Here is a 27,930-nt window from a genome sequence, read left to right on the forward strand (position 1 = left end):
TAATAAAAGTTTATAAATGCGCAAAAGCTCGGTGTTTACCATTGTTAGTCCAGGCGACATGGGTCCAAGGATCTCACATTCGAAGCTTATTCTCATCCATGATATGAATCAGAGCGAATCTTTCACCGCATCTGAAATGGCTTAACAAGTTGGATGCAGCAAGCAGACCACCATCAGTATTCGCAACAACTTATGACAATTCGGAAGCTTGATTCAGTTGAACAGGTATCAACTTCCTAATCACCTTTCAAATTTGTATCACCAAGTACTGGCCACCAAAACGTCACATTTCTCTGAAACTTCAGCTCATCATGCCGGATCGGCAGCCGTTAGATTCAGCCAAGCTTCAAAGCTCGAGTATTAGAGGCGACAAAGGTCACAATCCTGCCATAGTGGATGAACATGATGCGGATAGAAAGACCATTCCAATGACCTCACCCGAATTCTGGAACGGAGCGAACATGGAGCATCGCCCTGTTATACCGAACAGCGTTATACTCAAGGTATCTACTCCTGATTCAGCGTATACTACGTACCCCGGCTGCCGGAGCTTCGACTGTATCGACATCTTTCCAGACCTTGAATCGAGGTGCGGTCAGGAGGCAAAAAAGAAATTGAGATTCATATCGGACGGGTTGTGATGCCCATCTCATGATCGATATATTCCAAGGCTTCGGGATTGGTCGGAAGGAGATTTGCTTCAGCTTCTTGCCTTTCCTTGTCACGTCTAGACTTGCTCCACAGGCGTCTAACATAGTCCTTTCCAAACTTGAAAGGATTCGTAAGCCACTGTGCAGCCGCAGGCGATGATGTCGCTGGATTATTTGAAATAACCGTATGTGCCACGAGGAGGCAGACACATAGACTTAAGACTATGCTCAAAACCCTGGAGTTGTTGTTGAGTTTGTGGAAAGATAATTTAAGGTAAACGCAAGTACACTCACGCTAGGGCAATCTCGAATCTCCAAATAGTAACCAGTGCATCACATGGTCGATTGGTAAAACGTCCGCCGAATTTTTTCTTGCCCCGAGTAGTCGGTAATACCTCGAACAATGTAGGTATTCCTTCTGATATGCTAGCGGGGTCTCGCCATTCCCTATAATTTTCGCATGATCCTAGAGGAAGAGGTAAATAGCGAGATTGAAGGACTGCAGAAGCGACGAGACCCGCAGCAAGAATGAATCGAGCAACAACACAAGCCAACCTCCATAATGTGCTTTGTGGCATAAAGATGAACAAGGTGAACAACGCTGCACTGATACATGCCTAGACTCCTGGTTAGTGGTTTCTAGCGACACGAACAAGAAACATACTATAATAAGCGGCGTGACTGTACCGGGCTTGATATAGGGGCTATATGGAGGCCCAAAAACCTCTGGCCGTGAATACACTTTACCCAAGAAAGCACCGGACAAGCATACCAACACTATAAATAGGATGATAGCTATAAAAGAGGCATATTTCTCGAACAAAAGAATCATGCGAATCCCTGGAGGAGGCTTTTCCACGGGCGTGGACATGACCGGCGAACATGTAAAGAAAGATATGTAAAAATGCGAACAATATGGGAGAGCAGTAAGAGAAAACTCGTCTGAGCTACGCCATGATTCATGATCATTTTATAAACTATGCCATCTTCCCCACTCCGCCCGAGTTGTGCTCAAAGCGATCTACGGTCTGTGTGGCGGAGTTAAATAGGATCGTCTCCAAACACGGTTTTGGGGCTTGAAAGTAACCTAAAATAGTAGAGATATGCACTTGGTATATGAATATAGTTCGATTGAGTGGGCGAATACGAGGTAAAAGAGGCTACCAAAGATATCTCCAAATATGATAACAGTCCTTGGCAGGGCCCTGTTCGCTTATTGGGAGAGCTAGGTTTGAATGTCATTATATGATCTGATGGTACAGGCAAGGTTCCGCAAATTTTGGTCTTGGCAGGGGGGACGAGTTGACACATCCCACCCCTTTAGTGCCTGGAATCTTGATATGTTTCGATCGAATCTTTTGGATCTTTTTATCCTAGGGCAAGATCTATCTGCATGCCACATGATATTCTAGGATTATCACGTGGAAAGCCCTTTACCCTAAAGGGTTAAGGTAAGCCTGATCATTTATTTTTTTGATGGGGGGGTTGCCAAGACCCGCGTCTACGAGTAGGCTATATTTGATCCGGAGAGCCGTATTTCCTACCCTTCCTCTACCTAACTGGCCATAGTTTTTACCCAGGTCGGTATCTTTTAGTGGCTGGAAGAATTGGCAGTCTACACACCTGCTTGACTATTAACATAAAGGTTTGTATGGTGCTTGTACGATGTATTACGACAACAGCGCCTGGGGACTTGTCCAACATGCCTCATGCGACATTTCCCTAGAAAAGCTTTCGACTGTGTGAGATATTGTCTGGCCCGAGGTTATGTTTTATACCTCTAGATGCTGGGGAAGCTTGCTTCACACTCATCATAACCATGAATTTCCAACTGACCTCATGGTGGCCTTGGGAGCGGTTATATCGTCTTCCTGCCTAACTGGGGTGAAGGCATTTCCGTCATGTTGCCAGAGTATTTGCTAGTACATTGACCCCTTTCGAAATCTTGTCATTGGCTATTAGAACTATTCCATTGCGCGTCCATCTCACCACAACCTCAGTATTCTATATCATCATCTAAGTGGTCTCCCCGAGGGGAGGAATGACCATAATATTACTCTTCGTCTAGCATGCGAGGCTCATTTACATCAACAGGAGTCTCATCATCCCAGTCCAGCTCATGAAAGTCCATCTGGGCTCGTGATGGTTGCTTGGAAAGGGTGGCAGACGTGCTCGGTGGAGGGTGATATTGCCGCCTCTGTCGCTGACGGCGTCGTGTGCCTAGATTCTCTCTACGTTCGATTTGATAGAAAGCTTGTTGTTGGCCCTGTGCTGGAGGCCTAGGTGTACTGGATCGAGGATCATGATGAAAGGAACTTGGTTGACTACTTGATCCTGCGGGCCTTCCCCGGCCTGCTTCCGAGGGTTGATATTGCGGTCTGTAAACAGTGCCCGGATACTCAAAGTCATCTGCTCTAGTCCGGTCAATCAAGCAGCATCAACATCGGTCATGACAGTTGTCTCTTGCAGATAAACGTCAAACTCATTTATCATACCTGCCACCTTGTCAAACTGGATCCAATTCAAGATTTGGTAGGCAGCGCTGCGATCAGATCTCCCCTCGTTGGACTTGTCATCATTCCAGACATCAAGTGAGGTCTTGTTCATATCGTACTGTGCCAGAGATGATGCAATTTGAAACGCGTTGCGGATTTGCCGCCCGTTCCAACACTGTTCTGGGTAATTGTCAAAGTACCATCCGGCGTAACCCATGATGCTCTTATCATCAATCTTCAATACAGGCTCCTGCCAATCATCACCCTTAAGGTGCTCCTGCTTTCTGGATTCGATCTCCCTAAGCCTTGCGATGTTCACCTGGAAAATTGCCAGAGTTTAATTTCTCTTTAGAATGCCATAGTACAAGCTGACATGAATGCGAGACTTAGAGGCCATCGAGGGCCTCTTGCGGTCCTTGTCTGTCCATGAGCCGGATATTGCATCCGGATCCCATGGAACACGGCAACATGGCACTTTTCGATTTGTATCCCGTTTTACACGCAAGAAACAGTCCGAATATCCAGAAATAGCTCTTGAAAAGATAGGGATCGAACGAGAGCGCTCCGGCGGACTACAGATCAATGTGGGGACGGGAAAATCGAAGCTATTGAGTTCCTTTCTCGGAACACCCATCGTGAAATGGGCGTCATGCGATGGGACGAGAAACAGACTGAGATCAACACCCGACAGATCTGTACCGATGTTCAGATTGTCAACACAGGGATAGATGGCATAAAGTAGTGGGATTGGCGATATCCGCAAGATTACCCAACATACAAATATCGTTGCACAGAATGTTTCTATTGAAGTTGAAGAAATGAAGGCTGGATTGAAAGCAGACGGACGCAGATATAACAAAGAGATTATCGATTTTTTTCAAATGGAGGACGAAAAGCTGCAACGGTTTATAAATACCCAATCGGACCTGATAAATGATACCTTGAAGCCAAAGAATCATTTGTTAGAATTGCTGCTGGAGGACAGGAAGAGTGAGTGATACCTAATGCTTGGGGATTGATCATGCTGACTTAGACAAACAGAAAAGGAAATTCAAATTACAACGCTCCAACAACGCCTTCGGGCTATGGAAGCTCCTAGACTCCGTCCAAGAGCTCTTAGCTCAACAGCTGTCGTCTCTGTTACCCAGCTCTTCGCACTTCTAGCTCAACCAACTTCTCAAATGGCCCGCAATTTCAGCTACGAAGTAACCTTTGGACATTCCAACAACCACGTAGAAGCCATCCTCAGCGCAGACAACACATTTGACCCTCAGGCCCAAGGGCTGGCACAATAAATCCTGGGATATTCGCGATTCACGGAGTGGATGAGCCACGACCGTCCCGATCTGCTTCTGGTTGATGCCAACTTATGCTCCTTCGCTCTCAATAATATCTCTCCCATGTCATTTTTCTGCGGACTGCATATTACCACTGCGTCTCACAAAGACCCCTGGGCGGGACCAAATGGACTAATCAGATCTCTGATTTTCCAAATCATCTGCTCACTCTATCGACACAACTTGCTCAACATCGACTTTATACATTCACGAGGGTACCTCAAAGACCTTGAGGAGCACGATCTAGCGACTCTCTGTGAGACACTACATCGGCTAGTCGGCCAGTGTTCTCCCGAGATGGCCATTTACTGCGTCATTGATGGAATCGGTTGTTTTGATAAGGGTCTCCATCGGAGCTTTCAACAGGATCAGTTTATCATCGAAGCTTTGCACGACATCGTGGAAGACGATATGCTCCGATGCCGGTTCAAGATGCTAATGACTAACTCAGGCCAGAGTACTAGGCGGCTTCGTCAGTTGCTGGACTCTACTCAACACACTATCTTAAATAATATACTGAGAATCGGACGTGTGAATGATGGTCGGATCAAATCGGATTTCATCGGGCGAGGTCGGTCGGCCCGTACACCGAACATTTACGACACCTTAAAAAAATGCAGCGTTATATATTCTGCCAACCTGGGGATACCGTGTAAATTAAGCTAGAGATGCTCTGTGTCGACTTTGCTTGCTGTACAGCTCTTAGACTACCGTTTAAATACAGAAAATACACTATGCAGTTGCTAGTAGGTCAAGATATTCTCTCCCTCTCCGAATACCCGCCTAGCACGATTGTCCCGTTGATATATATATTATCCTGATGCACCATACAAGTTCCTTCAACTACCCTATCATACTAGCCAAGGTAGGAATCATAAAATTATCTACGGCAACTCTTTCTAAGATAGAGCAATGTGTTTAGAGTATGATAAATTAGGATAAAAGATTGCAATAAAGCCACATGACCTGGAAATATCCTCCCAAAGATAGTGGTGGCTGTAGCTGCATTTCTCACATAAGTAAGTAAGGTTAGTTTTACTAGTAATTTTTTGGCCTTAATAATCTGGCCGGGCCAAATCATGAGTCAAGATGGATCTTTCTATCGAAGAGCAGAGGTGTGCTAAAGTGAGTCTCTGCACAGGATAGCAAAACATAGATATTTTTAGAAGCTAGTAAGGGAACATTCTTTCCCTCGCGGGCTGATGTCGATCTTCTCCCGTTCAGTTATTCTCTTTGGCCTCTCCATTCGCAGGGTGGGTCGGCCCTTTCGTATTTGCATCTTCACGAGGCGCAAGGTGCCATCTAGCGTGGCTGCCAAGATAATGTCTTGTTTAAACCAAGCTAATCTTGGCGGAAACCCTGATTTTGAATTCTCATTCGTGGGTGCATCGTCTGGTGTTGTACTCCGGAATATCTAGCAAGGCAAGGGCCCTGCAGATCTACCCTGAAATGCCCCGCTGGCTGTTCCTCACGACGGAATTTATCCGAGAAATACGACTCGTATGGACTGATCGGCAAGCTAAGCGGAGGACACGCATGGTATGTATTGACGTCAATCTGCAGGATAGCGTTAAATGTATGGTGATCTCAGTCATCTTCCCTTCGACCGCGAGACAAAGATCTTTCACAACTATGGTTGAGGAGACATCCAATAACACGCGCAAGGGGCCGGGTAGTTTGCTAGAATACTAGATTTAATGATAAAACGAGTACAGAACTATAGAGAACGATTCATTTAATGGCTCCAATCATGATTAGTTGTATGTAGCTCCCGTGCAACTCCACCAAACACGAGATGTTACCTTGTCTTCGGACGAGAGATGCTACGGCTAGGCATGATCAGCCCGAGCTATACTAACGGATACGAGCTATGCTTAGGTGTGCTGCAGGTGCTTGTTTAATTGCCCTCCTCACTGCATCCCCAGTCTCCATAATCCGACTATCCTCGCAAACTCTGACCTCATCGGGCTAAATCTCTCAGGCTGACGATGCAGATGGACACCGAATTGATGAAGATCTCTCGTATAGCTAGACATGGTGATTCTCGAAATAGAACCAGACCGGAGACGCAGTATGTGATAGCCATTGGGAGTCACATAGGATAGGACTTCAATACGAGTTGGAGTTAGTCAGACGAAAGGATATCACCCCCGCGAGACCAGATCTACTCTATATAAAGATCTCATTGACTGTCCCTGAATCTCCTCCTTTAGCATCACTCAGAGAACTCAGAGACCACCACCTGAACAATACAATTTAAGAACCCTTTACACTTTCAAATTCACAATGCGTTTCTTCCTTGCCATCTCGGCTCTTCTGGCCGTTGCCACTGCAGCCCCAGCCTCGACTGCGCAGAACCTTCAGGATCTTCAGAACAACGCCGCTGCTTTCACCGAGGCGAAGAAGGCCGCCGGATGTGACTGGCTTGGTAGGCGGCTATTGGCAAATTCTCGCTATGCAATTTACTGATATCCTTTGATAGCCTGTGTCTCCTCTCTGGCTGGAGAGAGCGCTGCATGTGCAGCAGCTGCAGCAGAGCTCGGTGCTAGTATGCTTGCCATCTCCCCATGTCAATATTCTAAATATCTTACTGATTTGGCATTCTAGATCCCATTGCCGATGCCGCTTGTATCGCTTCTGTTGGTACCTCTACTGTGAGTTTCATATCGTCTGTCATTTATTGTATAATCTCATTCTTACAATTAAAACAGGCTTCGTGCAAGAAGTGTGGCTAAGCAGCTGCGGTGAAATATATCATGGATACTATGGATGGGTATCAACAAAGTCAAAGGATGTTGAGTGAATGGACTTACTGGACGCGTTTGTATTTGAAGGGCCTGTATATGTCATTAGTGATGGGCTTGGAGGAGTGAACTGCCGAGTGTGACTTACTGAGAAATGCATACACGATTTCGATTCCTACGTACCCGCAAGTATGAATCACTATCTTAAGTGGCGATCCCAAATAAATCCAATTAGAAGAACAAGCGTAAAGCGGATATTGACCTGAATCGATCCTCCCATAGATTGAAAACCTGCAGCCTCCTGTCCTGACCAGTTAGGCAATGAAGAACCATCTGTGAACGCCCAGAAGCAATCTCCACTGCGTCCCGGAGGCCCCTATGTGGATTCAAACTACAATATAAAAATCCGACTTAGGGCTTCTGCTGCCTCTGTTATTCCTGAACTAATGATATAGAAGAGATTATGATTTATCCAGGGACTTGTCCGAACGACCGGTCTCAAGTATATTGAATCTACAACACAATGCTATAGCTAGCAGATATTGATTGTCTCCGGACAAGGATTAGGGATCTAGAGTGGGAAGCAAACTTAGGTCTATGTGAATAGATAACTTCAAAAGCCCTTCATTATTACAGGAGCTTTTAAGGTATGGCTTGCTCGCTCAAAAAAGGAAAGCCAAACTCTGGAAAACTACAGAACCGGAACTCAGGCCCGTGACTGCGTTTTGTCTGATGAGTATGGACTTGGACCATGAGCGTTAATATAAATTCTTTCACCGTGTTTATGTTATTTATGTAAAGGTGTTTGAAAATGGTGCTAGTAAATACTTCTGCATATCGCTGAATATACTGGAAATTATTCGCGTTGGTTCTTGTCTTTAGTTTGACTAGCGCAGGCGTGGGGGACAAGAACTTGTAATTTGGCTTAATTTGTTGTTCACGACAATTGAGACTGCGCGCTTGACATATAGCCCCCAGTTCTACCACGTGGAAACACTAACCGCTTTATGGTACAGATATGGTTTATATGTTTATTATACCTCTTTAGCTCTCCGTAGCGAATACCCTGCTCAACCGGTTGAGTGAATCGGGAATTATGGACTGGATATGGATAATGAGCTTTAGGGATGGTAGACATAGCTCGAGGGAACGCGAGACTCGAATCTATTAATAGAATAACATGGCTTCAGGCTAATAGGTCCTGGGAAATATTTAGACGTCTTGAGAGTATACCAATGAGGCCCTTCCCGAGCTGTGAGACTACAGGCATTGGTGTATTATGAGAACATAAAATAGGACATGGGCAAAGGATCATCTCGATAGCAACGACACGCCTGCCCCTACCAGACTCTGCGCGGGGCAACATTACGGGCGCTTTATTCACCTTCTCCGAGAAGCAATCAACCAATTTATCCCTGATACTGCTCAGTCTCTCAGATTTGCACCTAGCCTACTCATGCTGTGCATGACTGAGGTAACGGATCTCATACAAAACATATTTACATCTTCCCTCAACTGGACCAAAGGAGGTGTAGGTTTTCGGTTCCATACTAAAATGCCCTGGCAGACAACTTTGCGCTGATTGAGGTCGTACATCAACACGCTATCGCAGCGCTAGACCTGCTTCCTTGTTTGCTTCCCACCTGAATGGCTAGCATTTTTTTTGGCCAATTGTTATCATCGGGTCGTGCCTTGTCAGTGACCAAGACAGAGATTGCTTCCGACATGTACTTCAAGTGGATTCCCTGGGTGCACAAACTGCAGGATATCCTATCCACGCTATGGGCAAAAGGGACCCCGCCATACTACGGTCCCTGCGGGCTACAAAAGCGTCTATTAGTCGAGAGATTGACGTTGTATCTTTAGTAATGTTAAACCGTTTCTGTGCTCGAGAATTCTCCACATTTGCGAACCTAGCCCATCCGGCTTTACCTGCATCTTGTATCCCTCAAAACCAAGTAAATGTAGATATTTGCCGCACCTAGGTAAGCCTCACCCCGGCCAGAACCCCAAGGAAGTAAATTTCAAGGGATTATTGTAACACCATCGACTTTCTGGAGTGGACCTAGCAAAGTAAAAGTTCTGGGTCATTTGCGGGGGTGGCACAGACAGCCGATACCGACATGGCATATGTTCGCCCTATCTTCTACCAATGATGAGAAAGTAGGTAAATAATCGCAAATGCAGGAGGAATGAACTGTCTGTCCCAGGATTCGGTCCTCTGGGCCAATGGAAGACATCTATAACGCATTATCCTTGGACATGCAGCAAGCAGCTTAGGTCTAACCGAGGCCTACTTCACAATAAAAGGGATGCCCCGAGTTGGCATTTGCCATCCTCTCGACATTGCACCTTTTGATCAATCGTGATTCAGATTATCCTTGCTTTTGTTCATCATGGAGCCATCACAAGCTGTTGATCAATCTCCTTACGCTCGTCCTAGCTTCAAGGACATGGAGGGTAAACCGAAACATTCGATTAAAACAGCGGAGGAGGACTCTATTCAAATAGTCAACTCGGACGCCCCATTACACATCTGGGGTGCCCTTGGTATGAATTTTACTATCACCGCCGCCCCAATCTCTATCGGCTCCTTTCTTGCCTTAGCCATCGGGCTTGGTGGGCCGCCCTTTTTCTTCTATGGCTTTCTGTTCACTGGACTAGGGCAGCTTATCCTTTGTCTGGCTGCCGCAGAGATTGCCTCGTCAAGGCCACATCCAGTAGGTTTGTCCAGGTCACATGTTGTTCCATAGAGGAGGTGTTTAGTGCTGACATGAATTAATCAAGGGCAACCATATCGGGTAGTGTGCCTAGGACCACAGAAGTACAACCGTCTTGCGGGCTACATTCTTGGTTGGCTGACGAATGGTGCTTGGCTTCTGATATATAACACCACTGTCCTCTATACTTCTGAGATTCTTATGGCAGTTGTAGAAGTGTCAATACATCAACATTCTTCTCATTCAAAGCCCTGGCACCACTTCTTGGTCTACGTGGGGGTTTGCATCAATGCCCTGGTGGTGAATCTTCCCAAGGTGATGGACTGGTCTCTATCCGCCTCGCTAGTCTTCATTAACGGCGCCGCGCTTTTCGTTCTGATCACACTGCCAGTCCGCGCCAATCCCAATCAGAGCGCGACTGCTGTATGTGTGAGCGTCGCGAACAATTCAGGCTGGGGCTCCGCTGCGGTAGTTTTCTTTCTGAACGTGTTGCCTGGACTAGCCTCCTTGGGCACCTGCGACGCAGCAACGCATATGTCAGAGGAGCTCGAGCTGCCGATTCGCGATGTGCCCTGGGTAATGGTTGGGTCCGCACTGCTGAGCTATCTAGTGGTCATTCCAACCATGACCATTTTCCTCTTTTGCATTGTCAATCCAGAGGCTATGTTCTCTCCAGTTGGGGGCCAACCATTGATCCAGTTGGTATCCGACGGTCACGCATCTAGAATGCTTACTGCAATACCCAGCGCCTTAATCGTGGTAGGCTTCGCAATCGGCAGCTGGGAGGCCTTGATCAGCTGGAGTCGGCTGTATTGGTCGTTCTCACGGACCAACGGCTTCCCATTTTCCAATTTCACTGAAAGAACAACGGACGGTGTCCCTGTCAACGCACTGATCCTAGGCACTGCTCTGACCATCGTAATTGGAGCCATTCAACTTGGATCAACTACCGCTCTAAACGCCGTCCTGGGAGGGGCTAGTCTGTGCTCTGGCTTTTCTTGGATAATCGTACTCAGCTTTCGTGTGTGGCGGGGCAACGACGCCCTTGATCCACAGCGCTGGCTTAACCTGGGGAAGTGGGGTCGTTCGTTGTCTGGATTTGCAATTCTCTGGAATATGTGGATGATTACTTGGGCGTCATTTCCACTCTTGCTTCCTGTGACCCTGTCCTCTATGAATTGGTCTTCATTGGTGACGGTCGGTGTTGTCGTGATCAGTTTTGTTTACTATATTCTGTTTTACCGATACAGGAGTGATGAGATGGAGTAGGTTATACACAAGGATGGTCCCTACTTTGTCATAGTGCTGCCTAGTTTCTCAGAAAATACATCTTTTGTTATTCTATAGCCCTGACTCTCTCCTGTTAGCAAACCTTTCTCCTAGTATTTTCGACATACGCTGCTATCCGCGTCTTCGTATTTGCCTTGGATGGATCAAACCTCGACCACACGACTTGGCTCAGACACGTACTATATGCCCCAAAATTGACATGTGGGGGGTTGGTTCTCCAAGTAATGCTTATCAACTTTAGCGTTTCAACATCCGAGGTGAGGTTGCCAATTGGAAACGTGGTAGACACCATCGATCTACCGAAAACCTAATTGACCGAGGTAAAGGTGGAGCTATTTCACAGCCTATCTAGGTGCTAGAACTTAGTGTCAACCTTAACACCCGGAGGCTTCGGAGGCCCGAAGCAAGTGGAGATGGGATCGGTGTTAGTCCACTTATGTCCGGAGACCTGAGTACTATGGAGTAGACAATAGACAAGCCCGGGGAGCACAACCTCCGTGCTTATGCTGTGCCACTCGGAGCTTGGATCTTTATTTCGTATGTCGGGGCTGCCTGTCAATATTGAGCGTTAATCTTGTTACGGTAAAACATACGCCGTAGATAGTTGACTTTACTCTTCCAGTTAACTCTTCATATGAGCGACTTGGGTGCGGTAAAGCTTGTTGCGGGGATGATGGGGCCAATCTGAAAGCTGTTATACTATGCTATGTCAACTATACGAAGTGGCTATCTCCTCTATACCCACTTTCTCTTAAAGAGGTTCAATGTGCTGTAGCTCTAATGGCCTTCATAAACGATCCGACTCTGGAAATGTTATGTTACGGTAATTCTACCACGTACTGCACCATATGAGGCTAGTAATGCACTTGCATATGCAGTAACTTTTATTACATGAATACCAACAGCTTACGGTGGCGAAAAGATAACACCCACATTCTCGACTCTTCTGATTTCAAAGCCAACCCACTCGAGTCCGTCTCAACGCGAGATATCGCTCGCTAGTATACTTGTTATCCACAAAAGCGAGGGCCCAAGGGAGTATTTTGTTTCCTTTGGTGGGGACCAAATTGATGCAACTTTATTTCAGGCGCGACATTTTCCTGACTTGGATGGGAACCTAGGGGTTTTAGGGAATGAAACTTTCACGAAAACAACCTCATGGATCTAGATTATATCCATATTATTCAGATAGAGATTCATGCGGAGCCGCGGCTAACTCAATATAAAGTCGAGAAGTATGTATGGCTACAGTCTATCAGAGATTGTATGATGGCGTAGATAGGAACTGAACATTTAACTCGCTTCCGCCCAGTCTTTGAACTAGCAAATCACTGCCAGGAATCACTTCTCTCTTATATCTTCAATCAGACACTCCATTAATCCATCTGAAACGGCGTCCATACCCTGCCTGTCAAAGCGAATTTGTCCTGTGCCAAAATGCCTTTCAACACCGCATTGACACGCAAGCTGGGAATTACAGGTGATCTATCCTCCTCTGTCCACTCGAATAGTTGCTCACTGTCTCATAGTCCCGATCATTCAAGGGGGTATGCAATGGGTCGCTGTTGCGGAGCTCGCGTCTGCAGTCAGCAACGCCGGTGGACTGGGTATAGTACGCGCTTCGTCCTTCCCAAAGCCTTTCCTGATCTGGATCCCTATTCTAACAATTTCTTGGGTTATCCCTCATCCAGCTCAGTGCACTCACGCATAGTACTCCTGATGACTTGCGAAGAGAAATCCGGAAATGTCAGTCCATGACTAAGAAACCCTTCGGGGTGAATCTCACGCTACTCCCCTCTCTCAACCCCCCGGATTACGCTGCCTACGCGCGTGTGATAGCAGAGGAAGGGGTGAAAATCGTCGAAACTGCAGGGCACAATCCAGGACCTATCATCGCACAACTAAAGAAGGCGAACATAGTCATACTACACAAATGCACTACAATTAGACATGCGAAATCGGCCATCAAACTGGGTGTGGATTTCCTTTCTATCGACGGCTTTGAATGTGCCGGTCACGTCGGCGAGCATGATTTGACAAGCTTCATACTCCTTGGGCGCGCCAGACAAGAGCTTACGGTCCCATTCATTGCGTCAGGTGGGTTCGCAGAGGGGCGGGGACTGGCTGCTGCTCTGGCACTTGGCGCAGAGGGTATAAATATGGGAACTCGGTTCTTGTGTACGGCCGAATCTCCTATCCACCAGAAGATTAAGGAGGCTATTGTCCATGCGCAGGAGACGGATACTGCGTTGGTTATGCGACGTTGGAGGAATACGAGTCGTTACTTTGCGAACACTGTCACCGAGGCTGTGTTGAAAATTGAAAAGGAATCGCCGTCAGGCGAGTTCTCGGAGATTGCGCCATTCGTTAATGGTCAGCGTGGACGACAGGTGTTTCTAAACGGGGATATTCATCATGGGGTGAGTTGACTGACCATTGAAATCAATAGTAAGCCTATCGAAGCTCACAACGAGAATTCTAGGTATGGACGGTTGGACAGGCTATTGGATTGATCCAGGATATTCCGACGTGTGAAGAGCTAGTACGTCGTATCGAACGGGATTCAGTGTTGGCAATTGAAGGCATCCACAAACTTTACTATGATCGACCGTTGCAGAGCAAGTTATGATTTACATCACTTTGTTGTTCTTATAGTTCTAAAATGTCACTCTCACTGGCTTGTGCTATCCAACTGTATTGTACCGCACGGTATACAAATGGAATTAAAAGATTAGCCTTAGTCAAACATGACATTCTCTGGAGGATAAAGATCTATGTAATCACTTCTAAACTGAGCCAGCCTTGAATAAAAGATGGTCTTGTCAACCAAATTGCCCATCTAAGATATTAGCCTTCTGGGCAATGTACTAGTTTCCAACGACATAATAAATGTCTCAACTAAAATCAGTCCACTGTTAAGCTCAGCCTGTTTGCTTGAGCCATCAGAAACACCAGCTGCTTAAGCTGGAAAAGGCTCTGTCCTGTTAAGTTAAGGCTGATGCATATCAAATTCGAACAGGCTTGGCCAGAACGGGAAATCCTGGCACTATACCGAAAGAGGATAAGCGAGATTATCTCCAGCTGTGGAATACGCTAACCGTTTACAGATGGAATCCATTCCATTCTTCGCAAGCAATACCAAACTCAGCATTGAGCTATTCCCAACAAGGAAACCCCTTACCTCGGTACCCGCGGGCTTCGAAAACCAAAGTCTACCATTAATTAGCCTTTCCAGGTCATACATGGCCTACGAGTAGTACCTCAATATAGGGTTTATTACCAAACTGTACTAATTCTTGGAAATGTTATAACCTTAAGCTGTCGGTAGTGCTGGAACCTTCCTCTATCTGTTCTAACTCTAGGATCCGCGGTTCCGATGTATCTTCAAAATCTTGGCACACATTTAGGGGTTGCAAGATTGAGTCCACTCTGTATCTAGACGCAGCCGAGCAGGCTCTGTAAAGAAGATTAACTTTTAGAGTAAGCCACAACAATGGTACCCTTGGTATTCCCCCAGACTCTATCCTCCACATTACATGTCCTCGGAGACGGAGAGTACGGAGTAGATATGGGGTAGCTCCACCATCGATCCCGAGGAAACATCGGCAGCTAATCTCTCCGTGTTGACAAATCAGTACCCCTGCCTGACAACGGCGAAGCTCTGGCTTGGACGAGGCAGTGATCGTTATATCCCGTGAACCTTCTCGCGGCGAATTCCTCGAAATAATTTAAACATGTCGCTCACATAGCTTTACGCGGGAAAGATATGTTAGCGGTCTATCTGCCCTCAATGGGTTTGCGGGCACAAAGCGAGATTATCGATATACCTCTCACTTGAACCACCTGCTACAAAGGCAATACCTCATAACACCGTTGTACCTACCCCCAAATCGCTCAGACTCCGGCTGTCAAAAATGGAGATACTATTTGACTATCTAGAGGAGGATTCGTGGAAGGGGTTCATCGATTTGACTCCTCGGACACCATCGTCTTCTCCAGAGGCATGCTCGACAAACTATTTACCGGGGTTTGTGAGGCCCATCCACACGACGATAAGTGAAGCTCAGTATGAACACCTTTTACTACAAGGGGCATTGACCCTACCAAGCTTTCCACTTCAACAAGCCCTGTTACAGTCATTCTTCGAATGTGTGTTACCCAGTATGCCAATCATAAACTGGCAGACCTTTATCAATATTGTGAGCAACAAAGACGGTGGCCAAGGCCGGATAAGCTTGCTTCTGTTCCAAGCAATCATGTTCTCAGCAACCGCCTTTGTCAACCTTGACCATCTTCAAAAAGCTGGCTACTCAAGCCGAGAGGAGGCTCATGAAGCTTTCTTCGAAAAAGCACATGTTTGTGACTCCCAACGTAATTCGCGAAGCTTTGTCCAGGCTAACCACATTATAGCTTTTATACCAGTCGCACTACGAATCCGATCCTCTCACCAACCTTCAAGCCCTCCTTCTCATGACACACCGTGCCAAAGCCACAGACGGGAAAGATAGTCGATATTGGATTGAGGTTGCCATTTCACTGGCACTGATGATGGGGCTCTTCCGAGACCTTCCCAGCGGCTATGCTGGGCACCACAGTCAGAAACTTCACAGACGAATTGCCTGGACATGTTACACGGCGGACTCCTTGATCTCGTTCAGGCTAAGATGCTTGCCGCTGATCAGAAGTGTCGATTTCAACCTTTCCATGCTCACTGAAGAGGACTTTGACTTTAACCACATACCCATGGAGAGCCGACTCTTGCTTCCTGGGTGCACTTTCATTCGGAATCTAGAGGTCCAAAAGTCCCTGGCCAGTATCTGCATTTCGCAGGCCCAGTTATGCTTATGCATCAGGAGAGTTTTGAATGTGCAGGCCAGGTGTAACTCAACGGAATTATCTTCCGAGCCCACCGGCAAGACACCAGATTCTCCAAACAAACACCACTCAGATTATCTCACCAGTATTTGGATGTCTCAGAAGGCATTGGCCGATTGGGAATATTCCTTGCCGCCCATATGTCAACGCCCCCCCACGGTCTTTGGGTTCAGCAGTGATGAAAGTCCGATAGTTGCTGTCCACCGCAACGTTTTGCATATGGTCTATCATGGGGTGGTCTGCGTACTATATCAGTCCCAAATATTTCAATCGTCGGCCTCCCGCATGCAGTATGCAGCTCGACAGATTACTGAGATTGCCAACGAGTTAGATCAGATGAAGACTCTTCATTCGCTCCCGATTATCGGTTCTACAACAATACTGATTGCGATGATAATCCACCTGGCAGAGGTACAGACCTCTTCTCCCGTAAAGCAAGGGGTGACCATGAGGGACATTCAATCATGCATTGAACTGATGAAAAGGCTGCAAGATGTGCATTCATGTATGGACATTGTCACTCATCTTATACTGACTACCCTCCAAAGGTGTTCCCCGTCATAGACTGGAATGGCTACGAGGTCGTTGTCCAAACCAAAGGCTAGATTCGAGAATCTACAACAACATATATGGGTGTACTAGCTCCTTGTCATCTGCGAATGTTGAGCACTGGACTATCCAACACCAATCAGTATCTCTGGGGTTCATATTGCTCCATCCTGAAGGCCATGGCGCACTGGATAGAGAATAGTACGTTCCACGAAGAGGTCCTCCGACTTCTAACAGACTATTGACGTTAACACAAGGAATTCAGTCTACAGCAAGATGCTGACACTGGGAGCACACGGGTGCATCACGATTTGCCTTAAGATGGCGCCGAACTCGGCCCATATGTCCGACCTTTCGGTATGCAATGGAGCCGTTCCGAGGACATTTACCATCTCTGATGATATTGCCTCGTTTGTCGGCCACTTTCATTATGGGTGATATCTTGCACCCTACCAAGTGAGGTTCGGAGCCCCCAGAGCCAGATAACGCGAGGATTCCGAAGATTCCAGCGACCTTAATGCCAAGATACCTTTCACCAGAAGGTTCGTTCCCATCAAGCGTATAGTTTAGATGGGCGGATATCGAAGCGACATACAAAGCCTACTCAAGTCCCAGGACACTGTATCCTGGAATGTCGATCTTCAATACAATATTCACTTTCTTGGAAAGCCGTTCGGTTGGCAACTTGCCTTCGGGAGAGGTTTTGGCTACAAGCGCTGAATTACTCATCTAATACACGATCGGAGTTCTGCGAGGAATTGCAGAGGGAAGTTTGTCATTTCCTATGAGTTGGAAGCCGCTGCAAGGAAAGGATGAGAAGTTGAAATTGAGCGCACGTATACTTTTTAGAGCCCGAACACTCTCACAATCCGTTCAAAATAATACTCCATGATGCAAACGTGGATCCCTGGTCTTGTACTCTTTCACTTTTTTCAAAGTCTAATGTCAAAATGATATATAACCTGCAATACTTTCAACACTCTTCTAAACAACCCTAGTTCTCCGGTTTATACAGTGCTATACTAGACTTTCTTATGCTGAAAATCCATTTCCGGAATACCGGTTCGACAATCTAGGATGTGGTACTGACACAACTATGATAGGTAGCAATACCTTTTTTACCAGTCATATATCTTGTGAATTATCCCTGTAACGAGACCCGACCAAGCCACTAGCCTTTTAAATAAATACTGCAACCTTTAAATGCCTCTTCCTTACAGATATGGATAGTATAAGATTCCCCGATCCTTCAGGCGCTGCGAAAAAGCCAACGAGCGTAATGGAATAACGAATCTGGACGCCCTGTAAGTATTTTACCCATAAAGTAAACAAGTTACCATTCATATATGGGGGCCAGTTCCAAAATTACTTTTTCTGGCTGCGGTACTGTTATCTATCTATTCACCGGACCTACCCAGACCTTGAGGGATGAAACTGTAGCAGCTGGATAGCAATGTTGATCTTCAATCACTCAGTCATTCGTTTATAATCTTGCTCAGCTCGATGATAGGACCATATAATGGGATACAGTATAGCAGAATACTTAGAGTCGTGCGAAATGAGATAGGATATGCTGCTAGGTGTAGATGATGTTGATGCAAGGCCGCCAGCAGTGGTTAAGTGAGATTCAAAACTTAGATTTATTAGCTATCGTTGGAGCTATATCCTAGCGCAGATGTTGTTCTACTTGGTCGACTGGCTGATTGCGGAGATTATTATTATAGTAACTGGAAAGAAGATTAATTATACTTTCCTTGCAGGACAGTACACTGCTCGGGGATTGAGGTGGAAATCGGACTATTAATCTCCACGCCTGTTTAGTTTATCTACTGTAGGTGATTGTTTCATGCAGATGGTGCGAGAAGATACGGCTTTTCTATCTATATATTGGTGAAAGTCAAGGTCCATCCTTAACTGAATGATATAATGATCTTGCTAGCATATAACCAATATGAACATCAGGTTTGTCTAGGTCGGTATTGGTCGATAAGTATATCGAAAGCAATTCTGGTTCGTACAAGACAGTGTAGCCATCTACCAACGTCACAGGTGGGATTTTACTCAGTTTACATCTTATATTTATTGCTCATGATTAGCGCCAATATATCTAGCACGGGTTGCTATGAATACTGGGTGCTTTCATGTATCATGTATTCATATTCATTGAGACCGGCAGCAGTTCGTCTAGCCGTGGGATTTTACCGGCTTCAAATCCGCACGGCCATACATTCAAAACCACTATCCGTAGTCTCTACGTGGCCGTCGCTTCAGGTTTATACTTGGGGGATAACAATGCTCATTCATAGTCCTCAAAATGCACTCCTCACCAGTTTCTCCCCAGTATTCTGCAGTAATTTCCTCCAACGCCCGTCTCCTAACCGCCTCTTGCAGGTCGATATTTCCAAGGTCGCAACCTTCCCAAGAGCCATCCATGGAGATTATCAGACACAAAACGTCCTCTGGGATCCTGGTCATCGGAACCCACGACAATCTGAACATGCCACTCTTAACGTGGCTGTGTAGGGACCTCCACTGTGTTCTCGTGTTCTTGTAAATAGGGTTGTAGCGAGCAGCGACGTAGATGAGTACCATCTTGTTGATCTTGTAGTTGGTTGACCGGGTTGATGAAGATGTTGGGAAGTAGGGTCATTCGTAGTGGAGCTGAGTCTTGAGTGTTATAGAATATGTCGAGGCAATGAGTCCTCGACTCAGCGGGCTTTGTATGGGATCTTTATACACGTCAAGTGGACTCTTTGTACAATCTATCTCTTCGTGTATAGTGCAGCTCTCCGTATGTCACGGTACTTCCGTGACATATATTGGCGCTCCACAGCCGAAAAGTCCGAGTAAGAACGGACATTACCATTGTTAGGACGTCCATCAGAGTCAAAGACTGTAGAACTTCGTAAATGATCGGCATTTCTGCAGTGAAGATTATGGGATATGCCAAACCAGTGGCCTAGATTCAAAAATTGATGCAAAAGCATAACTTGTCGCTAAATACATATCTCACGTGTTTGTAGAACAACGGCCGAATTGAGGGCTTCCTCCGCTGTCCCTTTGTTCATTATTTGGAATTATGGGATTGTTAAGTAATCCTCACTAAGGAAGAGATGACCAGAACTAGTATGGGTTGCATCTACAATCACAAAAAAAGAAAATCTTTCGGAAAGTGATGGACATTCATCTGGTCGTGAAGGTGTCAATACGGCCAATCTATAGAATTATACATTTTGTGACATGATAACCCGCCGACGGATGAGTCTTCATGGTCCATACCATATTCGACTCAATGGCTCAGGCGACTACAGATATTTATATTAGAACTGTACGAAGCTACTACTAAGTCGTATAGAAGGATCCACGGTAAGAAAGGGAACCATCTTGAACTCCTCTGTCGACGGATCACGTGATATCAGCGGAATTGATACCCGAAGATAGTGAGACTTGGCTATAGAAGGATCTTAGACAATAGAGTTATAATACAAGGTCGCTAGTTGCTTGATCAACAGTTAGCATGGTATTAGCCAGGAACCAAGCGTACAGTAAAGGCAATGTTTCGGCCGAAGTGGCAACGGTTTGCAGGGGCGATGTGGGGGAGTAACGGTCCTACTGCAGTATAAATTTTGGGAGAATCGACGTCATCGGGTCCGCAAGCGAGAGCCACATATGTCAGGTGATTGGGTGGCTTCCCAGCCCGACATGTCTTTCTTGTTTCCATGTTTCCAGACGAGTCTAGACCCTGGTCTCGACCAATCAACGTGGAAAATCTGGAGTACCTCAGGACCCTACACTGCGGCCTCAGGCAGTCAGGTTTCCCATGAGTTTCACTTCTTTTCCCTTTCTCTTTCTTTCCTCCGCAATCACAACAACACACTCCCCTTGGAAGATATGTGAGGATGGCAGCTTCCTTTCCGCGGCCTCCCCCCACAGATGCCGAACGTGAAAGGATCAGAGAGTTATCCAGGTGAGTAGCAACCGGAATGAATATACTGCTCCATAGTTATTCTGTAGGTTGTTGATCCGCTGATCATTTCCGTCGTCGGTAACAACACAGGTATTACTGCACCCTCGATCGCATCCCCTCCCTTCCGCAGTTTGACAGCGGGCAACAGACAACAGCTGCAGAAGAAGATGTCGACAAGGATTCGCCTCGTTTGTCCTCGGACATTACCCTCACAGCCCTGAGTCAATTGGCCGTGTTGCGCTTCGGATGCAATCGAGCCTTCATCTCCATTATCGACGATGGGAATCAGCATATTATTGCAGAGGCTACCGGGTCCATCTCGCTACGTGACAAGGATCAACATGCTCCAGATGATGCAATCTACCTCGGTGTGCGAACGATCGATCTGGCCTGGGGAGTGTGTCCGCATACCATCTCCTTGTTTACCGGCCAGGACATGTCCAAGGCGGTCGAGACGCCTAATATGATCGCCAACAGTTCCCGTTTCGTTGTCCATGACTTTACCCAAGAGGACTTTTTCAAAGATCGTCCATATGTAGTGGGGTGGCCCTACTTCCGCTTCTACGCCGAGGTGCCACTCCTTAGCCCATCCGGGGTCGTGCTGGGTTCCTTCTGTGTCGTGGACAACAAACCACGAGGGCACTTCGCGGAAGAAGAGGTGAACGCTCTTAAAGAGATTGCAGATGCGGTAGCGTTGCATCTTGACAAAGTCCGCATCTCGATCGATCATCATCGGGCGGAGAAACTCATTAAAGGCCTCACGAATTTCGTCAAGGACCATGGGGAGTTTGATCCGGCCGAGGTACCCCTCCCTATTAGCAGACAGTCAACGCTGAACACACTCAACTCTCCTCGCGATCAGTCATCAGTGAGTCTTCCCACCCCAGGTGCTGGGGGCGTTGGAAACATGGAGGGTCCGATTATGAGCGGGTCGACTGCATCCGAGGTTGAGTTGTCATCGCTGTTTTCAGGAGTGACATCCTCCGAACAAACCAAGACGTCATCTTTCCTTTACAACTCATCGCAATCCGCAGCACCAACGCCAGCAGAGGAGACTATTAGCCTCCAGGAAGCTGCCCCAGAACGCAACGAACCGCCAACGGTGTCGGTGAAACGCTGCGTCAAAAATGCGGACCAAATCGCTCAAGTCTTTACTCGAGCTAGTGTCTCTCTTCGGGACTCGCTGGACCTAGATGGGGTGCTCTTCCTTGATGCGAGTCGATGTAACTCGGGCGTGTAAGTATATATTTATTGTATGCCACATTGGATCAATCACTAATCAAGGAGTTAGAGTGCTCTCGGATGATGAGGCTCGAAGTTGGGAACCTCTCCCCACTACAGCAAATCCAGAGTTCCTTGCCGACCCCTTCCCTAGTCCGCTTGACCTACCAGGGGTAGGATCGCTATCCAAAATCGCGGAAAAGCCATGCGAAGTTCTAGGCTGGGCTCAAAACACACCGCCACCCATTGGTTCCGATGCCTTATCAATCACCGAAAGACTCCTCAGCCAGTTGATTGCGGCTTTTCCTCAAGGTCAGTTCTTTAACCTCCATGAATGGACGGAGGAAGACGAGTGTGAGCTTGGAGGAGGGATACGACGGGATGGTGGCGCGGAGGCGAACTCCAAACCTCTGCGTGACCTTGTCCGACAGCTCCAAAATCACCTTCCAGATGCGTACAGTGTTCTTTGGTCGCCCCTATGGTGCTGGAGGCAATCACGGTGGGTCGCCGGCACTTTGGTGTGGTCTCGCGGTAGCGACCGTGCCTTAGGAGTGTACGACTTGCCGTACTTGAGAGTACTTGGAGATTCCATTGTCTCCGAATTGGCTCGGATCGATTGGTCAACCATGCAACAGTCAAAATCCGATTTTATCTCATCAGTTAGCCATGAGCTCCGCTCGCCGCTGCATGGTATCCTAGCCAGCGCAGAAGTGCTTGAAGGGACTCCTCTACAACCGAACCAGCTTCACTGGATTAACATGCTAAAAACATGTGGCCTGACCCTGTTTGATACATTGAATCATTTGTGAGTGATTATACCCATTTCTTGCAACACCTCGCTTCAACTTGCTTATAGTTCCTGCAGGCTAGATTTCGCCAAGATTAACAATCTGACCACCGAGGACAACGGACGGGAGGACCGCATCCGTGCATCTGACGGTAGTTTGGAGACGACATTTGATTTGGCTAATTTAATCGAGGAGGTCACAAGAGTTCAATATGTTGGTCAGCGGGTACCCAAGGCAACTGTGCCTTTTGTAGACGCCCTAGCCACACCCAAGAATGGTGCCCCCTACGGCGAAACCACGGTTGTTGTTCGTATTGAGGAACGGCACGCATGGAAAGTGCAATCCCTGGCGGGGGCGTGGAAACGAATTGTCATGAACCTCCTTGGCAACTCCTTGAAATTCACCAGTGCTGGGTTTGTAGAGGTCTCTCTCTCTAAAGTCGTGAAACAGTCTGACCCTGAATCAATTTATGCTCATCTCTGTGTGACGGACACAGGTAGAGGTATTGATCGGATGTTTCTCAGAAACAAGCTCTTTTCCCCATTTGCACAAGAGAACACCCTGTCGGAAGGCCTAGGACTAGGCTTTAGCATCGTGCGCCAGTTAGTTGACGCCATGGACGGGCACGTCAATGTTCGAAGTGAAGTTGGAGTTGGCACACAGGTGGACATCTACATTCCTGTTCGACGCTTCGCCAGTCATTATCCCTCTTCAACTTCCATGTCGAGCGCTCCAGTGAAAGCCTGCCTGGTTGGATTCGAAGGATATCCAGATATAAAAGATACCCCTACTGGAATTTTGCCCGTCGAAGCCAAGAGAAAACTCGCCATTCGGAGCTCATTAGCACCTGTGCTGATGGCGCAATGCGGTTGGAGTCTCTCGATAGCAGAGTCTATAGAAAATGCTCGCGGTGATGTTGCTATTATTGAAGAAGAGGAGTTCGCCAAGGCGACATGCGACGGCCAATTACCACGTGAACTCTGCGAGAGAACCGGGATCAACTTTTTCATCATTCTCAGTGGTATGCAGCCGCGCCTAAATGACCTACCACCGAATGCGATCCGCGTATCGCAGCCGTTCGGGCCGGCAAAGTTTCAGGATGTGCTTCAAAGGACACAGGAACTCTATCTCAAGTCACTAGAAAATCCTAGATCTCCTCCTCCCCCTCCTGGGAAGCCAGTTATCACAAAGCGTTCTTCGTCGGAGCTCGTATTACCAGCCAGCCCTGACGCCCCACAAGAGGTGGGAGTAGCATTACCTCTTCGTGTGCCTCCCCAGACCCCTCAGAACGCTAATGCGATACATTGTCTCGTCGTAGATGATAATGACATCAACCTAAAAGTAAGCTGTCTTTCCTGACCTCCTTGACTCCGACTTTACGATCAATAGTTTACTTCACTCAGATGACGGGAGTAACTGGGACCCTGGATTCGATTTATTTTGTGGGCCTGTCTTCTAGTTATATAGCCGCCGTAAATTAGGGCTTCAGACCTGGCCAGGCAGCTCTCTATCCACATATGAAGTTAATACATTACTCGAGAAGCCATTAAACCGAGTAGGTGCTGCGTTAGTGTAGGTTGTAATCTGTTTTAGCTCTATATTACCTACACTCAGTGAATATAAACTTACCTCCCATATTCTTATACACCAACCAATCCCTAACCTTCGCCTCACAACGAAGAGTAGCACCCCGAACAACATAGTCACACCCATCACAAGTTGGTCCCCAGATAGGCATTCATTTTGTGACGCAACAGATTCTTATCCCCTAGTGAGGCTTGAATAGCCAACGGCTCCAGCATGGCTGGGAGTAGAGGCGATGAGTGTGTTATTACTTGCTTAGGCCGATGGCTTGTCTACAGCAGGAAGCATTTAAACCGAGAAGCCACATCATCGCCAGGACGGTGTGGATGCAATTCATTCAGCTAGAAACACATAAGAAATGACAAGTAATGAGAATGATACAAGACAATTCCGAAACACCCAACCATGGCCGTCCCTAATACCATGCATGTCCAGCCATCATCATCTAAAGCATCATGGCAACAACAAACAGAGAGGCCATCGTCCCGACAGCAACCATGCCGGGCCTCAAGTCAGCAGCTCCACCATTGACGACACTCTTCACACCATCTTTGATATCATTGCCAACTTCCCTGACTCCATTGAGCCAGGTGCCATTAGTGTTTGCGCAAGTCTCACCCTTGGCACAGCAGCCGTACCCGCCATCATCATTTTTGTGACACTCTTCATTCGCGCTGCAGCTGCCTTGGTTGCCACAGCATTGCTCATCCTTGGAGATGCACATCCAGCCACATCTCTTATTGTCATCGGCGCATCCAAAACCGTCAGGTGAGCGCGCTGCGAGAGCAGGGGACTTGGCCTCAAGGCTCCTCTTCCACCAGTCCCAGCCGCCGGTTTCACTGTTGCATTCTTGGTCCTTGTCAATACACATGATACCACATCGCTTGTTATTGTCAGAGCATCCATAGTTGGGGTTGCACTCCTCCGTCTTAGGAATACACATGATTCCACATCGCTTGTTATCGTCCGCACATCCCCAATCAGGCGAGCGCACTGCAAGAGCATGGGAATTATCCTCAAGGCTCCTCTTCCACCAATCCCAGCCACCAGTTTCGCCATTGCACTCCTCGCTCCTTGGAATACACATAATGCCGCACCTTTTGTTATCCTCAGCACATCCCCAGTCAGGCGAGCGCACTGCGACAGCATTTGACCTAGCCTCAAGACTCCTCTTCCACCAATCCCAACCACCAGTCTCACCGTTGCATTCCTCACTCTTCGGAATACACATGATGCCACATCGTTTGTTGTCCTCAGCACATCCCCAATCAGGCGAGCGAGCTGCAAGAGCAAGGGGATTATGCTCGAGGCTCCTCCGCCAATCCCAAAACCAGCCGGCATTTTCACTATTGCATTCCTGGTCCTTGTCAATACATGAGAAACCGCATCGCTTATTATCCTTGGAGCACCAGTCATTGTCATCGGGGTTGCATTCTTGATCATTGGGAATACAGTTCAAACCGCATCGCTTGTTGTCTTTGGCACACCCGTCATTGTCCTCGGGTTTGCATTCTTGGTCCTTTGGAATACACATTATACCGCATCGCTTGTTGTCCTCAGCGCATCCCCAGTCGGGCGAGCGTACTGCGAGAGGATGGGCGGTGTTGAGGGGTTTCAAGGGTTGGAGTTGAGCGGAGTCATGGCGGATGGATTCAGCGTTCGAGTTAACAGCGTCGAGAGGGTTGCAAAGGGTCGGAACGGCAGGGAGAAGGAGGCCGAGACAGACAGTAGTAGATAATGAGGTCCGCATGGTGGATGAATTGCTGGATACACCAGTGTACCAGGTAATTTGGGGTTTGGTGGTGCGTCGAGCTCAAGGGGGTTATGACAATTGTGGTATCGTGGGATGTAGAAATAAAATTTGTCTGATTGAGTGATTTCAGTCAAGAATGGCGAGCAAGAGCTCCATATTTATAACGCATAGTTCTGTATAGAAACATCATTGAAGTAGTAGTATCTATACACATCCTGGCACTTCGGGTAGCCCTGCCAAGAAAAAAGGCTCACCCTGCATGAGAGGATTCAAGTGGCGGCGATGTCAGCAAAGGGTACTGCTTAGCCAAGCCCTGTGGGAACAGCCACTGCAATCAACCCTGCTCGGTCGCGTCTAATCATCTTGTAAGGAATTATTACAGACTCAAGCTACGATATCCGCCCGTTGGTGAGGTATGCCGATCGTTTCGCCCCATCATCAATGTATCAGCCGAGCAGGACCAGCGGCAAAGGACCCTGCATGTAAGGGTCCTGCTCCATATTAATGGGTATTGTTAATGCTCACGACCTTCGTGGAGGCAGTGGCGTAGAGCGGCGGTTTCTTTTCATATTTACGGCTTAATCGGTTCTACGAGCCTTATGCACTTATCACCCATCAAGAGCAATAAACTCATAGTTCTACCCCGGTATACTGAGCGACAGGGATACTATTTCACGACTGTTTTGAGAGAGTTACAATTCAAGAAGGGCATGCTGAGCAGAGCGATGATATCATGTGCTTGAGACCCTTGAAACAGGGGCAAATATTTCCTGTCATCCCAATGCATAGTGAGACCCCGACAAGGCTGTGTTTTCGAATATTAGTAACCAGTTGTCTGGTCTTGACCAAGAACTTCGGATATTCATAGCAAGGTCAATGGAAGGCGATATTGATATCGCCTGTATCAGCTTGTCTCTTGTGTGAGAGCCATCCAAACACCTCCTTCACGAACTACGATGTTCAGTCATGTCCTGAAAACCGCGGACCGCTTGAGCAATAACCACAAAGTACCTGTGGGAGGCCTCAGTAGTCAAAGGAACCAATAGAATCACCGGCTCTGCTTACTCCAGAAGGCAGTGTTCTCGATATGGGACGCCTAGCAGGTCAGTTATAAAGGACCCAACGTTCTACCGTTTTCAATCATACACAAACGAATCCCTGAGACAATATTTTATGCATTTACCATGCGTAACCGACGTTATATCTTCAATAGAATGATTGTTTGTTATTCGAGCGTGTAATATTTAAAGCAAACCAGCAAATTGGCACACCTCTTGGCATTCGGATAACTGTAAGGCCGCCGATCCAGGCGCAGAAAGTCTGTAGGCCCATGAAGAACCAATTATTACCGGTAAAAGGGCAGGTAACATGAAATGTATGCCTACTAGGCAAGGATTCCTTCACAGGGACAAGTCCACTGGAGATAGCTGAGTCAAGAGCTCCGGGTTGCGAAACGTGAACACGGACATGATTATATATCTTGCACTGTTAGTTGAAAAACAAGCTAGTATGACACTATGCGTTAGTGTCACACCCCAGGAGTCTCCAGTCTAAGCCACTCTGCCAATAGGAACAACATATAATCACCTTAGCAGGGCATAAAATGGTCAGATAATCAAAACACATGGCCGATCATAATGATGCATTAATTTGGTTCGGCGTAATGGAATCCCAACATAAGATGAAGCCGCTTCACGTACAGACAAGCCTCGTAATATTTTGTTTAAATAGCCTCGGTTTCTGCTTGCATTGGCGTGCGCATCGCGAACTCTCGTCCAGCGGAACCGCGGACCCGCGGTAGAGAAGGAATCGTGGTGATTTCTGATATGCCGTATTGGCCCCACAAAATGTCTATTCTCTGAGGCACAGACCACATCTCTAACAGAATTGTCCGAGCTGACATCTTTTGCACAGCCTGATGCCTCGGGCCAGACGTTGACCATGTGGGGTCTATTCC

At 47.2% G+C, this 27,930-nt stretch overlaps 11 protein-coding genes across 11 annotated transcripts; 7 read left to right on the plus strand and 4 right to left on the minus strand.

Annotated features, from left to right (window-relative positions):
- Window positions 1–20: 20 nt before the first annotated feature.
- Window positions 21–1,978, minus strand: F9C07_2162193 (uncharacterized protein). The gene is made up of 3 exons (XM_071509302.1): window positions 1,315–1,978; window positions 945–1,267; window positions 21–886 (listed from the first exon to the last, which is right to left on the minus strand). Exons 1-3 carry the CDS (start codon window positions 1,519–1,521, stop codon window positions 622–624), a joined length of 795 nt encoding a protein of 264 aa, XP_071364298.1. The 5' UTR covers window positions 1,522–1,978; the 3' UTR covers window positions 21–621.
- A 73-nt stretch (window positions 1,979–2,051) lies between these two features.
- F9C07_2258506 (uncharacterized protein) lies at window positions 2,052–3,779 on the minus strand (the record flags this gene model as incomplete). The annotated part of the gene is made up of 3 exons (XM_071510136.1): window positions 2,052–3,062; window positions 3,146–3,464; window positions 3,519–3,779. 3 exons carry the CDS (start codon window positions 3,777–3,779, stop codon window positions 2,704–2,706), a joined length of 939 nt encoding a protein of 312 aa, XP_071364299.1. The 3' UTR covers window positions 2,052–2,703.
- Window positions 3,780–3,963: 184 nt separating this feature from the next.
- F9C07_2233800 (uncharacterized protein) lies at window positions 3,964–4,440 on the plus strand (the record flags this gene model as incomplete). Its single annotated transcript, XM_071509940.1, has 2 exons — window positions 3,964–4,135; window positions 4,187–4,440. The coding sequence occupies 2 exons, from the start codon at window positions 3,964–3,966 to the stop codon at window positions 4,438–4,440; spliced, it is 426 nt and encodes a 141-aa protein (XP_071364300.1).
- F9C07_1634772 (uncharacterized protein) lies at window positions 4,173–5,232 on the plus strand. Its single transcript, XM_071508269.1, has one exon. The coding sequence runs from the start codon at window positions 4,471–4,473 to the stop codon at window positions 5,146–5,148; it is 678 nt and encodes a 225-aa protein (XP_071364301.1). The 5' UTR covers window positions 4,173–4,470; the 3' UTR covers window positions 5,149–5,232.
- Window positions 5,233–6,702: 1,470 nt separating this feature from the next.
- On the plus strand, window positions 6,703–7,416 carry F9C07_2284549 (putative calcium-binding protein precursor). The gene is made up of 4 exons (XM_041292698.2): window positions 6,703–6,910; window positions 6,965–7,030; window positions 7,090–7,136; window positions 7,194–7,416. Exons 1-4 carry the CDS (start codon window positions 6,769–6,771, stop codon window positions 7,215–7,217), a joined length of 279 nt encoding a protein of 92 aa, XP_041147341.1. The 5' UTR covers window positions 6,703–6,768; the 3' UTR covers window positions 7,218–7,416.
- A 2,144-nt stretch (window positions 7,417–9,560) lies between these two features.
- Window positions 9,561–11,215, plus strand: F9C07_2284550 (putative choline transport protein; the record flags this gene model as incomplete). The annotated part of the gene is made up of 2 exons (XM_041292699.2): window positions 9,561–9,950; window positions 10,014–11,215. The coding sequence occupies exons 1-2, from the start codon at window positions 9,623–9,625 to the stop codon at window positions 11,213–11,215; spliced, it is 1,530 nt and encodes a 509-aa protein (XP_041147342.1). The 5' UTR covers window positions 9,561–9,622.
- Window positions 11,216–12,110: 895 nt separating this feature from the next.
- F9C07_2162202 (uncharacterized protein) lies at window positions 12,111–14,038 on the plus strand. Its single transcript, XM_041292700.2, has 4 exons — window positions 12,111–12,716; window positions 12,766–12,848; window positions 12,928–13,656; window positions 13,719–14,038. The coding sequence occupies exons 1-4, from the start codon at window positions 12,674–12,676 to the stop codon at window positions 13,863–13,865; spliced, it is 1,002 nt and encodes a 333-aa protein (XP_041147343.1). The 5' UTR covers window positions 12,111–12,673; the 3' UTR covers window positions 13,866–14,038.
- Window positions 14,039–17,678, plus strand: F9C07_2284552 (fungal-specific transcription factor domain-containing protein). The gene is made up of 3 exons (XM_041292701.2): window positions 14,039–15,591; window positions 15,647–16,861; window positions 16,918–17,678. The coding sequence occupies exons 1-2, from the start codon at window positions 15,151–15,153 to the stop codon at window positions 16,673–16,675; spliced, it is 1,470 nt and encodes a 489-aa protein (XP_041147344.1). The 5' UTR covers window positions 14,039–15,150; the 3' UTR covers window positions 16,676–16,861; window positions 16,918–17,678.
- Window positions 17,679–18,616: 938 nt separating this feature from the next.
- F9C07_2284553 (uncharacterized protein) lies at window positions 18,617–19,252 on the minus strand (the record flags this gene model as incomplete). Its single annotated transcript, XM_071510701.1, has 2 exons — window positions 18,617–18,796; window positions 18,916–19,252. The coding sequence occupies 2 exons, from the start codon at window positions 19,250–19,252 to the stop codon at window positions 18,768–18,770; spliced, it is 366 nt and encodes a 121-aa protein (XP_071364302.1). The 3' UTR covers window positions 18,617–18,767.
- A 1,240-nt stretch (window positions 19,253–20,492) lies between these two features.
- Window positions 20,493–24,479, plus strand: F9C07_2284554 (putative sensor histidine kinase; the record flags this gene model as incomplete). The annotated part of the gene is made up of 5 exons (XM_041292702.2): window positions 20,493–20,627; window positions 20,718–21,863; window positions 21,919–22,653; window positions 22,714–23,977; window positions 24,423–24,479. Exons 1-5 carry the CDS (start codon window positions 20,560–20,562, stop codon window positions 24,477–24,479), a joined length of 3,270 nt encoding a protein of 1,089 aa, XP_041147345.2. The 5' UTR covers window positions 20,493–20,559.
- A 186-nt stretch (window positions 24,480–24,665) lies between these two features.
- On the minus strand, window positions 24,666–25,970 carry F9C07_6593 (uncharacterized protein; the record flags this gene model as incomplete). Its single annotated transcript, XM_041286266.1, has 1 exon — window positions 24,666–25,970. The coding sequence occupies one exon, from the start codon at window positions 25,968–25,970 to the stop codon at window positions 24,666–24,668; it is 1,305 nt and encodes a 434-aa protein (XP_041147346.1).
- Window positions 25,971–27,930: the final 1,960 nt, after the last annotated feature.

The sequence above is a fragment of the Aspergillus flavus genome, chromosome 5, assembly GCF_009017415.1.
Source record: "Aspergillus flavus chromosome 5, complete sequence".
Classification (NCBI taxonomy): domain Eukaryota; kingdom Fungi; phylum Ascomycota; class Eurotiomycetes; order Eurotiales; family Aspergillaceae; genus Aspergillus; species Aspergillus flavus.

Coding starts and splice junctions, on each gene's coding strand:
- F9C07_2162193 (XM_071509302.1), bottom strand. CDS start 1,521: ATGTCCACGCCCGTGGAAAAGCCTCCTCCAGGGATTCGCATGATTCTT. Junction 1,268..1,314: donor CAGTCACGCCGCTTATTATA/GTATGTTTCTTG, acceptor CCAGGAGTCTAG/GCATGTATCAGTGCAGCGTT. Junction 887..944: donor AGATTCGAGATTGCCCTAGC/GTGAGTGTACTT, acceptor CAACAACTCCAG/GGTTTTGAGCATAGTCTTAA.
- F9C07_1634772 (XM_071508269.1), top strand. CDS start 4,471: ATGAGCCACGACCGTCCCGATCTGCTTCTGGTTGATGCCAACTTATGC.
- F9C07_2284549 (XM_041292698.2), top strand. CDS start 6,769: ATGCGTTTCTTCCTTGCCATCTCGGCTCTTCTGGCCGTTGCCACTGCA. Junction 7,031..7,089: donor TGCAGCAGAGCTCGGTGCTA/GTATGCTTGCCA, acceptor TTGGCATTCTAG/ATCCCATTGCCGATGCCGCT. Junction 7,137..7,193: donor CTTCTGTTGGTACCTCTACT/GTGAGTTTCATA, acceptor CAATTAAAACAG/GCTTCGTGCAAGAAGTGTGG.
- F9C07_2162202 (XM_041292700.2), top strand. CDS start 12,674: ATGCCTTTCAACACCGCATTGACACGCAAGCTGGGAATTACAG. Junction 12,717..12,765: donor ACGCAAGCTGGGAATTACAG/GTGATCTATCCT, acceptor ACTGTCTCATAG/TCCCGATCATTCAAGGGGGT. Junction 12,849..12,927: donor ACGCCGGTGGACTGGGTATA/GTACGCGCTTCG, acceptor TCCCTCATCCAG/CTCAGTGCACTCACGCATAG.
- F9C07_2284552 (XM_041292701.2), top strand. CDS start 15,151: ATGGAGATACTATTTGACTATCTAGAGGAGGATTCGTGGAAGGGGTTC. Junction 15,592..15,646: donor CTTTCTTCGAAAAAGCACAT/GTTTGTGACTCC, acceptor ACCACATTATAG/CTTTTATACCAGTCGCACTA.